Source organism: Stegodyphus dumicola, chromosome X2 (genome assembly GCF_044657685.1).
Source record: "Stegodyphus dumicola isolate Sdum_Otavi_A_Nest chromosome X2, ASM4465768v1".
NCBI lineage: Eukaryota > Metazoa > Arthropoda > Arachnida > Araneae > Eresidae > Stegodyphus > Stegodyphus dumicola.
Genome location: NC_140781.1, coordinates 48,019,282 through 48,033,217, shown reverse-complemented (window position 1 = coordinate 48,033,217; position 13,936 = coordinate 48,019,282). Strand labels below are relative to the sequence as shown.

The 13,936-nt window shown below is 34.0% G+C and overlaps 2 protein-coding genes across 7 annotated transcripts in view; one reads left to right on the top strand and one right to left on the bottom strand.

The window, feature by feature from the left end:
* The window catches only part of LOC118197731 (UPAR/Ly6 domain-containing protein rtv-like), an 85,855-nt gene extending 76,798 nt beyond the window's left edge, over positions 1–9,057 (top strand). For 3 of the 4 annotated variants that reach the window (XM_085809903.1, XM_085809902.1, XM_085809904.1), the window contains exons 2-3: positions 7,614–7,775; positions 8,655–9,057. In XM_085809903.1, coding sequence (XP_085666029.1) covers positions 7,614–7,775; positions 8,655–8,866 — 374 coding nt within the window. In that variant the 3' untranslated portion in view covers positions 8,867–9,057. The remainder of the gene's footprint in view (positions 1–7,613; positions 7,776–8,654) is intronic. The other variant, XM_085809905.1, reaches the window with a different exon arrangement.
* A 4,019-nt stretch (positions 9,058–13,076) lies between these two features.
* LOC118197729 (cytochrome P450 3A8-like) overlaps positions 13,077–13,936 on the bottom strand; it is a 63,597-nt gene continuing 62,737 nt past the window's right edge. For all 3 annotated transcript variants that reach the window (XM_085809648.1, XM_035369267.2, XM_085809649.1), the window contains one exon: positions 13,077–13,363. In XM_085809648.1, the coding sequence (XP_085665774.1) occupies positions 13,268–13,363 (96 nt within the window). In that variant the 3' untranslated portion in view covers positions 13,077–13,267. The remainder of the gene's footprint in view (positions 13,364–13,936) is intronic.

Below are 13,936 nucleotides of genomic sequence, written 5' to 3'. Positions count from 1 at the left end.
CCCCTCTATTCTGTTAACAAGAGAACGGAAGCAAATTGTGATAGATTTATGCCTAGCAAAACAAAATAATTTTAAATCAGGAAAGTGAAAAACAGACATTATTTTCAATAAATATAACAAGAATGTCTCTTTCGCTGAAACTCGTCAAGTAAACTTACAGCCGTCATTTAAAATGACAGCTTGAAAAGATTTGTTCAAAAATGATTTTTGGTATGGAGGCGTATTGTTAGTATGCTGTCATGCTTAAAATTCACATTAACAACAGTTACGTAGGGGCAATCACGCGATGTTTGTATCAAGGTTATCTAGAGTATGATGTTAAGCAGGTTCTTGACTTTTTATGTCTGCGGAATGAAACATTTTACGCTCAAACACTATGACTGTGCTATTTAATTGTTTCTAATTTGTGTAATTGCTTCATTCGTCTTCGAGACGTTCAGGCTGGGCAGAAATTCCTTGTGCATGTGAATATGAGCCACTTTTCTGTAGTAACTTCTTTATGAAATCAGTTGTCATTCATTATGCCATAATCGATTAACTGCCTTAACACGCTAAGCACTATGTCAGTCAGCGGTGACTGACACTATACTTTATTGAGACCACTTCAGTTACCGTTAACTGACAGACACTCGTACTTTTCGTTCAGGCCGGATCAGTCCCTGTTGACTGGTGATGCCTAATTTTAGAAATCGTTTTTCAGTTAATAAATTTTAAATAATTTGGAGATCATAATAGAATACATAAATATTGCTTTTTACCTAAAAAATAATTGCATATTATTGAAACACTGTGCAAGAATGTTTATCCTTTGGAGGTTTAAGGCTCATCAGCGACCGAGCGGTAAAACTGTAGAACAGTGGTAGTTTGATCCGGGGTTAAGCATATCGGCAAACGAGTTGGCTGTATGGGCATTTTCGTGGTTTTCGTCAAGTGTAGCTTGTATAAGAGCCAGTTTCTCTTAGAAAGCACCACGAAGACGTTTCTCCGCTTAGGGAGATAGCCCTGGCGTGCTTTGCCATAATAAAATAAACCAAACCTTTGGAGTTTTCGCAGAATGTTAAAACTTGTTTTACCAACTTTCTAGCAATATTTCGTCTAATTTGCACTACCTTCGTAGCTATTTTTACTATATCTTCAAACTTTAGAAACTCGAAATTTTTTTGTTGAAATTTGTGACGAGATGTATGAGGTGTATCTGCAGTACTGTTACTTGGAATTTCATAATCGTAACAATGTTTGAGAGCTGCAAAAGGGGATCATAACTCCTGTTAGTCATCTTTTCCCCTTCATCTTGCAACCTCTGTTTTAGACCCTCCTGCGCTTCACAAGCTTTAAACTTTTTCTGCTTGTGCCGTGACTGTTTTACAGTATGTTTTGGTATTTTATCAACTTATATCCATTTCAAATTTCTTTGCAGTCTCTTCCATCTGTTTTGGAGATAATCAACAGAATTTGAAAATTATGTTAATTTTGAACACCAGAGTATATTAAATATGCCGAAATTAGTTTTAAATACATACTTTATGGTGACGACAACTCGGTATTTTCTACTAATGTGTCAAACACGTTATCAAAGCCGAAATGAAGCATATAGTATTTCTTTCCGTCGATGAAAGACTGAAACTGGTAAGAATATTAAATATTTGGCAATGAAAAATCCCCCCTAAATTTCCCGAAAAAACAAACTACATGCATATAGGTATAGATAGGTAACCTGTTATTTTTTGCTTGGGGGGGGGGGAAAGCCCCAACTCTCGTTTCTCGCCACTGTTGTAACGGGGAAGAACCTAATTCCCTCCCCTCTAATTTACTCATCAGTTTTTACTCTGCATCATCTTTCTCTTCATCGAGAAGATTGGGGGGGGATAAACGAAGTTAAGGGTAGAATGAGTGCTGAATAATTAAATCCAGGAAAAATTATAAATGGTACTGATCTTTAAATACTCTCACAAGAGAATTTTAAGTGATTTTGATCTGCAATCAGTGTTTACAAGCCGGCCAGCGATCGAGCGGTTATGTCGCTGAACACTTCTAGTCCAGACATGGTTTCTATTCTAGGCGAACGGGCTGGTCTCATGTGTAATGTGCATACGAGGTAGTTTCTCATAGAAAGTCTTCCATCACTAAGCATACTAGGGCTACCTGCCTAGATAGGCCTAGTGTGCTTAGCCTTAATCGACTACCCCCCCCCAAATATGTATTTGCTTACTGTAAGTGAAGGGACTTGCAAAATATTTAGTTAAGGAAATGAACTGTAGGTCGAAAAGCACAGTTTACTGGCGAGAAAATGAGCGGATTCCTGTCGATAAATATATTAACAGAAAGTAAAGTTTAACATAGTTTTATGACTTTCTTATATATATAATCCTAAAAATAACCTTTTATGATAATGATAAAGATTGATGATGGGGAGTAAAGGTTTCAACTAACAAATACAGACTTACTAACAGTCGAGTGCATAAAGTCCACCGAACAAGGATAGTTTCACCCGGATTTGAATCTTTAATCGACTGTTTATATCATTTTCTCTTATTTGTAATGTGAATACGAGCCAGCTTCCCTTAACATGTCCACCCCAACAGTGGTCGAGTGGTTGAGACGGCTGAATGGTGGGAGTTCAACAAAAGTTCGATCCTAGGCGAACAAGCTAATTGCATGGTTTGATTCCGTGGTTTTCCTTGCGCGTTATGTGAATAAAAGCCAGTTTTCCTTAGAAAGTTCTCCACGAAAGCATCTTTTCCTTAGAAAGATAGCTCTTGCGTACTTTGCGACATTCGAGTTACCTGCCGGTAAAACGCCCATCGTGAAGGCATCTCTTCCTAACCAGAATAACCAACTAAACCAAATGTAACCTCCCCCCTTACACATGGGGAATTTACTGCTCGGTCGCTGGTAGGTCTTTGAAAAATACTAAAACTGTTTTAACTTTCTCCTATCAAATATGTGCTTTTTCCTTCCTAAAGGAGTTCTTGGCACTTCTTTGTTAAAGCCTAGGTTATTGATTGGCGCTTACACCAGGGTACCTGCGTTCAGAGACCATACCCTTTGTAAAACATGTTAGTGCTTTCGAATCATGAGCGGAAAGTAACAAATAGCATTTAATTAAACTTAAATGAAGTAATGAGTATATACAAATGATAGTAATTTTTCTTTTTTCCCAAAATTTTTAAAAAGAGTTAAATAACTAATTTTTTTAAGAAATTAAAAGATGAGAGAATATTAAGACTTAACTAAAAAGAAATGAGTAGAAAAATTTACAAGAAATAATGAGAAACCTAGGTAATCGGCATAGACTCTGAAAATAAGGAAAAATTGGAAACAAACAAATTTAAAATTTGGAGTAAGATGGCAAAATAAATTAAAGTACTGAATAAGTGCGGTTCCAGGAGTCAGCGAACTGGGGAGTAACATTAGAAAAATAAAGTTCTTTACCTCAGGAGTTAATCCTTTCTTGCGAATTCCATCAGCTCCTGGATAGTTTGGAGGCCTGATCGTAATTTATCGACAAAGTTAGCATTCTGAATGTAACCGAAAATTTCGGTGATAGTTCTAAAAGGTTCTTGAATTTTTCGACCAAAAATCCATTTCATCGAGGGTTCTGGGAACAGATGTCGGCTTCTCTTTGATTTTTGTCACAATACCGTGGTTTACTTGGTTTCTGAGTTGGCTGGTGTTTTCAGCTTTGGAAAGTTCCGGGAAATTTGGTTCTTTGTTAAAGGAACCACCGATGTTACTCGCCGAAATTAGCAAACTTAATCGTGAAATCTGTAATGTACAGTTTATTAATTTTCAGACATTAACCGCCAAAATGTCGCCCAATGCATATACAATGGCCGCTTTAACAACGACTGCCTTGTTCCTTTAAACTTTGTTATGATGAATCTTTTCTTGCACCTGCAGTTGCGCCAAAGGTAGCCTTATCAGAAGCAATATCTTCACTGAAATCGGGAAAAGAGTTCAGCTTGAGTAAGGTGAGGTACGTGTATAGTTGTACTATTAAATAATGCACAGTCAAAAATGAGCGTAAATGTGGGCATCTATTTGTCTTCATGCAACATTAAATTCATTAGTGTATGAAACAAGCTTACAATTTAACACGCTCGTATTTTCAATCTAAAATTGTTAGTCATTCATTTTATCTGAATTTTTCATTTATCGAAGATAACACCGGTTACCCGTATTACCTTGACTAATCATGGCAGTGCTGAAATTTCAAAGGGTATATTTTTAAAAGGTCAGTATTTTTCAGTTTTTAACCTTTTATCCTCTCCGTCGCTATAATTTGCAAATGTGTTCGCAGCTAAAGGGCTTCCTTCTATTTCAACCGCAAAACATTTAAAATCTGGAAATTTTTGTTTCGACTGAATTATTACTAGAAAGCTGACGTTTTCTTGCTTGCCTTCTTTCTGACCATAGTCTGAAACAGATATGACTGATGACGCACTTCGGATATGAATTTAGTATTGATATTTAAAAGAGATATTTGGAATTTATTTTCGAATAACTTTTCTTAATCTGAATAAAAAGTCTTATTTCCTGTGAATAATTTATATCTTAGATTAATTAATCACTAAATTTTGTATGCAAGTCATTAAAACCTGTTGCAGTATAAATACAATGTAAAGGTGTCTGTTTATATTTAATTATGGCAAAGTACTCTAGGGCTATCTGCCTAAGAGAAGGGAGGACGTTTTAAGGAAAACTGGCTCGCATACACGTTACACATGTGGAAAACTACAAAAACACTCATGCAGCCAGCCAGTTCGACAGGATTCGAACCCTGGATCGAACAACCAGTTCTCAGCGATTTTACAAATCGGCCGCTGGTCAGTCAAAACAGTATACCGTAAAAATAATTATATATTCGTTAATAAAGTATTTGACTATAGCGTGCATCAGAATATAAGAATCGTGAAATTATTCTTAAAGAGTATTCAAACGCATGTCGATAAGTAGATTTTTTCCCCCCATAAAACTTCATATACCACAGAAAAAGCTTTATATTAAAACAAACTTAAATAAATGCAATTTCAAGCTACTGCAACTAATGCAGAATGTCAAAAAATATAATTTATAATTTTTGTTTCAGTTTAATACGGTGCCCACTAGCAGCCGAGCAGTAAAGTCGCTAAACACTCGTAGTTCGGTCCCAGGTTCGAATCCTCGCGAACATACTGAGTCCATGCGTGTTTTTTCTTGATTGTTCCCCATGCGTAGCATGGATACGAGACAGTTTCCCTTAAATAGTCCTCCGCGAAGGCATCCCTTCCCTTAGGCAAATAGTCCTTGAATGCTTTGCCCTAATTAAATAAACCAAACTAATCATTTGAATCCGTTCAATTTGTCCAGCAAGGGAAGTGAAAATTACTCTTTTATCATAATTTTTCATATTCTGAATTATGAAAAAGCGAGAAGGATGTGATAGAAGTCATTAGTTTAGTAAAATTAATTTTCAGCTCAGAAGGGCTATTAATTTCTTTTGGCATTTTGTGTTGATTCACTTTTCAAATTGTTGCCACTAAATATTATCGCCATGTATTATATTTAAAGAAACTAAATAATGAATAATCTGCGTGAATGTTTCTCGCATTGTGAAAAAACAATGGCACCTAGAGCCATCAAATTTTGAATAACGTAATCTTCTACCGAATATGGGCATCTGGAAGCCCTAATTTGGAATTTGTTTTATTATCGATTTCACATTTTGTAACAGTAATAAATTTTTGATTAACAAACTCCACGATTTGAAAGCGAGTAATGGCAACAGTATACGGGGGAAAAAAATAAAAAATAAAAAATTAAAAAAAATAATAAAAAAAAAAATTTATCTCCAGCGCGAGATTAAGTATCAAATTCTAAAGCTATGCTCATTTTAAAATTATTTTGCGATATTGCTGTTGAATTGAATTTTATGGTTTAAGTGCAAAGAACATGATAAAGGTAACACAAAAAAAGTTTAAAAAGTCCCTTTGAGCGTAATGTAAAATCTGAAAGTTTCGGATTTTTTTACAATTTTTTAATCCTTTTGTCTTCTATCAAAAGCTGAAGTCTCTCAAAGAAAAGGCTCGGTACAATTTGTATAGTATAACTTAATAAATTTTTACGATTTCGAGGCTAGACGAGTATACAAAAGGCTTATGAATAATACATCTTAAGATAGGTCGCTCGTAAGCATAACTTCAAACGGGGTGAAAAAAATTCAGTCATGCGATATTTAATTTTGTAGATTAACACACTATGACATGGTTCTTTTTAATTTTCACATTACTTGGCAATAACCGTTTCTACTGTTCTGAAACCATGCGTGAAATTGACAATGCTGTGACCTTTATTTTTTCGAAATTATTCACGCCTTATTTCACTTGATGCATATATATCAGCGTATTACGAGAATTTTATTTCACAACGACAAAAACAAGAAAAAGTACTTGATATCAAATAAAAAAAAAAATCCGTAAAATGGGTACATTTTAAAAAGAGAACTACAAACCCATGGAAATGTCTTAAGATTTGTTGCGTAATCATATTAGAGGTTTTCATTATCTTGGGTCTTTATGCGGGTACTTTTGTTAAAATACTTATAACGTATACTCACTAAGTAATATGATAGTTGGAGAAGTGAAAAATAGTAAATTTGAAGAGTGAGAGAAGGTATTTTTAGTCTGAATGAAAGAGAAATGAGTTTTCTTAATGCACCGTATGACAGTAGTATTTCATGTTTTGAATATCATCGTAAGAGAAGAAAGAGTGTTTTAAAAATGACTGATGTAATATTAACTCTGCAGTCCTCTCATGACGACTCTGAAATCGTGTCATTGCCTGACGGAACAAATGTTTTGAATGTCAATGAGAGATGCGTTTTACGAATGATTGGCGCAACGCTCACTCTGCCCTCCTTTCATGGCGATCCGAAGGTCGTCTCTCAGGCTGGCTGCATACGAGTTTCGAGGTTTTCTTCATACGCAGCAGCATAAATGCGGAACTATTTGGCCTTAGGTCTCCATATTCACATCTTCTCATAGGCAGATAACCCTAGAATATTTTGCCGTATTCCCTAGTCTAATGCAATCAAATAGTCTTATGCTAGTGTTATGCTACAAAAATATAATCCAGTTCTCTCTGAGGGAATGAGCCAGTATGTGCTCCCATTACTGCAATTTTTAATATTAGGATCATTCAGTGGACATCTCATCCCAAATATTACTCAAAGTGGGTTAAAGTATTAAAAAAAATAATGGCCTGCTCTTATTGTAACAGATTCATTTAAAATATTTTTTAGCACATTTTTGATAGTCCACCAGAGGGAGAGTAGTAAAGTCGCTGACCACTGGTACTTCGGCCCCGGATTTGAATCCCTGCGAACGGGTTGGTTGCATGGTTGTTTTCGTGGTTTTCTCTGTGTGTAACACGTATACGAGCCAGTTTCCCTTAAAAAGTCTGCCACGAAGGCATTCCCTCTCCTTTGGCAGGTAGCCCCTGCTTTGCCATAATCAAGTAAACCAAAACAAAACAAACCCTAGGCAGATAGCCCTCACCAAACAAACAAACAAACAAAAAAAAAAAAACAGTAATTTTATTCTTTTTTCTAACGGTCAGTCATTCTTTCTTTCTAGGTCGTATTAAGCGTTGTTTCTTCTGTAGATCCCGGGGTGATTTGGGAGATTGCAAAGACCCATTCTTCCACAATGCTACTACAGTTGAAAATCTTCGAGCAGTAGAGGCTCTGCCTTGTGCGTCAGGATGGTGCGCAAAAGTAGTTGAAGGAAAGGGTGATGGTGAGTTGTTTTAATTTTAACTGTAATTTATGCTTTAGTCTAGTGTCTAATATTAAGATATATTTTCAAAGTAGTTAGCTGTGTTTTTGGAATTTTGTACTGTAACATGCTACAAAGTTTGTTAAAAGCCATTGTGTCGGAAAGAAGTACCTGATCAAAAGTGGCCTTTGAAAGTCCAAGGAGAATATTAAGAATTACACATTAGTCTTTAAATTTCGTCTAAAATTGATGTTAAAAATTAATTTGTATTCTCATTGCTAAAGCTGATATTCTTTTTAAATTGTGCAAAAAAATTTTTTTCACGATGTAATTTCTATGTGATATTTAATATTTTTCTTATACGACTATATTATCTGATTTGTAAAGACAGAAAATGTATGTATTCACAATGTATTGATGTTAACTTCCTTGGTATGATGGCAGTAATTTTTAAGTTTCTTTGTCATAAGGTAAAAGAGCTGGAATAGGAGAGCAACATGAGAAAATTTCAGTCTTGGGTATTTAAGGCTTTTCTCCGTTTGTCCAAACAGATTAGAACAAATCGTAATTGGGCGTCTGAGATGTTTTTAATCAAAAATTTAGTTTTCATTTATTTTTGTCACTTGCATTTATTAGTAATGATTTGCAGTTCTTTAAACTGTATACGTTGCATGAGAATTCCTGGAGCTCTTCAAATTGGTAGCGGTTTAAATACAGAATCTTGTCTATTTTAAAATCTCAATTACCTTATGTAAGAGTGAAACAGTTCCAAAATTAGCATATTCAAGAACATTTTTTGAAATATACATGCATGCAAAGTCTGATCAACTTTTGTTTCAGATATGCAGTCTTACTTGTAATTTGTTTCAAACATAATTAAATACAAAATTTTCACTTTAGATTATGCGATTGCTACAGAGCGAATGTGCCTTCAAAGACCTCCAGGGGATGAAGAACAGAGATGTGCACCAACTTTGTTCCAGAACCGAAAAGTTATGATGTGCTTTTGCAAAGGTGACCTTTGCAACTCGGCGATAGTTTCAAGATCTTCTAACCTTTTAGGACTTGGTTTTAGTGTTTTAGTGTATCTTCTTAGTAGACTATGGTTATGACACTTGCGTCTCTAGATTGAATTGTAATAGAAATAAGACTTATTTAAAACTATAATTTGTGAGCAAGAGCGTAAGATTTAAGTGTGTATATCATTTCATAGTAATTTTTTTGTAATATATTGTCTTCAAGTAATGTATTGCTTTGTTGTAAATTAAAAATAAAAAAAGCAATTAAAATTTTTTATGATAAAGTAGAGTATTTATTGTCATTGCGGGCTAAAGTTGGATTATGTAGAAATGTTGATTCTTCTAAAGTTCAGTTTAATTTGTTAAATATTTATAAAGGAAATAGGCAAAATTTCAGATATATTTTACATCAGAGCATAGATTGAAGCTATTGATAATTTTAATTATTTTTTTGGGAGTATAATTTATATTGCTATCTCTGCGATCTTAACCCTTTGTTGCATCATGTCCCCTGTAGTAGACAAAAGTTTAAATTTGTTTATTCTTCTGTAAATGCCTTAGCAGATTCCCTTCCTGTGTTTATTCATTCTTTAATATTAGAACTTTTAACTGTCGATCATAGATGGCTGTATAGCATCACTAAGTAAAGCATTGCTATTTGGAAAATGGCTGCTACTTCTATTTCCAAGTTAGTACAGTTTCTCATAGTAAACATTATATAATATTGCTTACATTTTCTTATACTGCCATTTTTTATTCATAATTAGTAATTTTAGACATTTTATTTTAAATGTCAATTTGAGAAAATTGTGGACTGGGTAAATAAAGATCTACCGAAAAGAGTGAATTGAAACCCAAATGTACCGCTTATGAAGCCAAAACGCCACTGGAAATGTTTGTTTGGCAAGGAATTTCTAGAACATCTGACATTGAATCCAAATAGGTACAGGTTACAAAATCGTAGCAAAATAAATTCAATCACAATCGACGAAATGAAGGTATTTTGGGGGTTCTGTAATGTACATGTCAGTTTTAGATTTACCATTTAGAAGATGGTAATCATCGTTAAAAAAAAAAAAAAAAAAAAAAAAAGGGGGGGGGGGCAGGAAACTATTTCAAATGCAATGACCGTAAATCGTTGGGAAGAGATTTTTATGCATGTACGTATATGCATGCTGCCCACTGTAGTGAACAAACTGTAGTAATTATTTAAAACGAAAATTTGAATAAAATTATTTTTTATTATTATTACTAAGGTTATTTTAAGTAGAAAAAATGCAAACATTTTCGTTGAACTTCTCTAGATTATTATATGCAACAAAGAACTTTATTGTATGCAACAAAGGGTTAATGTATCATCTCTATACTGAAGTGTGGGTGTGATACACATTATTCAAATGAAGATTCGAAAACTGAGCAAACAAAAAAAGTAAAGTGTTGGATTTTCGTTTTAAGTATTTTTGTTGCAAAAAAGTTTAACCCTTTATTTAGCACGATTGCTCAGAAAGCAACTTGATTTTAATCATCTGTCAATTAAAGGGTTAAAGTGTGGAATATTTCAGAATTTTAAAGCATTAATTTACAATTTTTAAGATTCTAAAATTTGAACTGATGTTCTGAATTCATTTGTTATTTCAAATCAATTTAACTAAAAACTTTGAACTATAATACACTCCTTACAACGCTGTTGCTTTCAGGCTGGCACGCTTTGAATATAAAAGCCTATTTTTTCCTATTTTTGTGTAACGTTGTCAAGTAACTTTGTTAACTGTCACGATCTGAGAACGTTTCAAGACGACATGCTTATCGAAGATGCCGTCTGAGGATTTTTTCTACTTTTCGCTCAGACTTTTCAACTGCCAGTCTTCTTCATGAGCGGTAGGGGTAAACCTCCTGAGGGCTCTACATTTCCTTTCATTCTGAATAGTTTTTATATACTTTTGACTGCATGAATTCCCATCCGTTTGTATAATAGATTTGTATTTCTTTGTTATAAGTTATTTCATTTTTTTATACTAGAATGAAAGCTAAGAAAGTATAGGAAGAATATCACCAACTGTAAAGCAAAAACTAGGTGTTTTATTTCTGCATAAAAGTAGAGTTTCGTTATTGTTCTATACAAACACCGCACCGGATGATATGGTAGTTTGCGGGCTACGATTCCTGAAAATGCTTGGCTAATTTTGCCTTCTGCTCGTTTGCTTGGAGGAGGATTCAACTCAAGTACCATCTCGATGAACAGCCCTTAAATGACCGATAGTTTCAGGCTGTCTTTCAGCGATTTCCAGTACCTAGGCTTCGGATAGCAAAAATGCCTATAAAGGGTGTTTAAAAATGATCGCATAACTTGTTTGAACTATGAGTCGTAGATTTGTAGATCCAATTTAAGAAGTGAACCAAATAAGGTTTCAGTACAGCAGTTTTGGTTATAGCACGGGTTTTAGAAAACTTATATCGGCAACTTTTAATAAATGAAACTGTAATTAGTGCTTTTAAATTTATGTTACAGACATTCGCAGAATAATGTTGTTATAACGTTCCCAGCCGTATTTAATAATATATTTTTTGGCCTAAACTACAATGAATTTAAAAACGTACCTAAAATTTATCCGTTCAATTAATTTTTGAAACGATTTTACCACTGAAAAGAAACTGAGAAAAAATGTGTTAAGGCTCGAGCGTATATATAATATAAACAATTTTGCGGCATAAAAATGCGGAAATCGGTTATTAACATATTTTTAAAACTTTTTATTACGAAAGCAAAGTGATCTGTTAGTGTCTCTCGAACCTCAGGCATTCACGAATTGGAAATTCGAAAAAGTTCTTAGTGTTAGAATTTGTACCGTGTATGTAGATTCGCTGACACCAAGCAATCACATATGCAGGGTGATTAAAAAATGTCTGGTAAAACATAATGGCACCAAAATAAGCAGATTTTGAAATAGAATATGTGTTTGAAATGGCACGTTGAGGTGGTATAAGCGACTGTTGAGCTGAAGGTAAAAGCGATCTTCTAATACAAATCGCCATTCGCCGTGCGGGTTTCGAGCAATTTAAATTTGAGCAACTACAAGAAAGCAAAGCTCGTCGATATGCATTTTATTTATGGGACTGTGGCTACAACGGATCCGCTGCTCAAATGACGTGGAGAGGAAAATTCCCAAGCACGTACTTCGAACACTTGCTCTGTTTCAGTCCGCAACACCATAAATAAAATGCATGTCGACGCCTTTTTATTCGTTTAGCTATAAATAACTTTCAAAATCCTTACTGAAACATTTTTAAATCACCCTGTTTATTACACAATATGTGGAATGTTTTCCCATATTCTGAATGCAAAATATAATCAAAATTATACGTACACCTGTATTTTAAAATATAAAATTTTAATATTTTTGCATGTTTTAGGAAAGGAAAAATTCTGACGTACATGTTATGTGCGTCGGTTGACTGAATGCCCCTCCAGCATAGTATCACTTGTATTTACTTTCGACAGCTGTAGCTCAAGTGCAAATGAAATGGTGTAGTCATGCATATTCTACATCTGAGTTCTGTATAAAAAGCAGCGAGTAATAGTAGTTTGAGTGCATAAAAGGGTTCTGTCTAAGAGAATAAGGAGTAAACTGGAAAGATGTCACAAAACCTCAGCAAAGAAACCGCAGAATAAGTCATGAAAAGTAGGATTTGGTTCTTTTTTTTTTTTAGATGCATAACGGTGCTAGAGTGCACTGCAGCCAGCAAAAGATATAAAAATAGCAAGCCTGAAATTTACTTTTGTTCTGCATACACCTTACAACTTTGATCTGGTTTCGGGTCTTTTTCCAAAATCGGGAACGGTACTAATAGCAGAGAACCCTGAATGAAAGATCAACTTTTTCATCTGAAACCGAAGTTAAAATTACTCCGCGCAAACGGCTCGAAAGAAACCGCAGACTTTCTTCATGAGTGGAATGAAAAAGTGTAACTTAGGTTTGAAAAATTTAGTAGCCGCAAATGGTGAAGATGTTGGATTTTTAAGTGAAATAATTTTGTCTCATTTTGATACTACTTTTATAATTTTATTTCGATATAAACTTATTTTATCCAATTGGATACCTTAGTTATCAATCACTTCTTATACACATGGAAAGTTTCTGGAAATTCAAATTTCCAAACATAGCTGTCTTGTACTCTGGATATGAAAAATCTTATGTATTATGTAGATATACTATAGTAGCTATCTCCTCCTTACACAGTTATTCAGTTTTATGTGGATTGGGAATAGGAAAATGATTTTGGATATAACTCGAAACAATAAAAATCTATATTTAAAACACTTTTTTAATTTCAGAAGTTAAGGTTCTTAGTTATATCATCGTTGTTTCAAAGCACAAAAATAATTAAAAAAATGTAGTACATATTTATTTTTCTTAATTGCTGCAAGACTATTTATTTAACATGAAGAAGAGTTTGAATAGATGACAATGTGCAAATCGAATTTTCCGAAATCACTTATATGCTTGTTTCCAATTCTCTGCGTTCCATTCTTACTAAAACACCATTTTTTGGCGTAATGGTTCGTATTCGAAGACTTGTTCTGAAGTAATCCTGAAAAAATTACAATAACAGCATTACGGGTTTACAATAAACGAAACAAATATAAAACATTTTTTTCATTACATTATAGATCAAAAAGTGAACTATGTTCTTTGAATCTGACACATAAGAAAAATGGTCTGCAGATATATAACAAGTGCTTAGTTTACTGGTAAGTGCAAGGACACTTGCTAAATCCTCTGAAATTCATATTAACACCATGAAAATCATAAACTGCAAAAAATATCTAACATCTTAAAAAGTCAAGTATTGCACATTACACGGGCGCTAAAAAAATTTGATTAAAGTTATTAATCCAAATACGATATCTGCATATTCAATAACAATCCCAAACGGTGAGATCAGAGGTTTTTCTTAGGATATCTATAAAGTACTTGCTAAAATATATACAGGAAGTGTCGCCAGTGAGAAACTAAAGTAAGATAATACAGAATCATCTTAAACAAAACTAAAGGACATATTTTCTCATTCTTTCTGCTACTTTTGCTGTAAGAATCCATTTCTTTTCCGCAGCAGTTCTTTCTATGTGCTTTATCCCATCAATACTTAAGCAAATCCGTATTT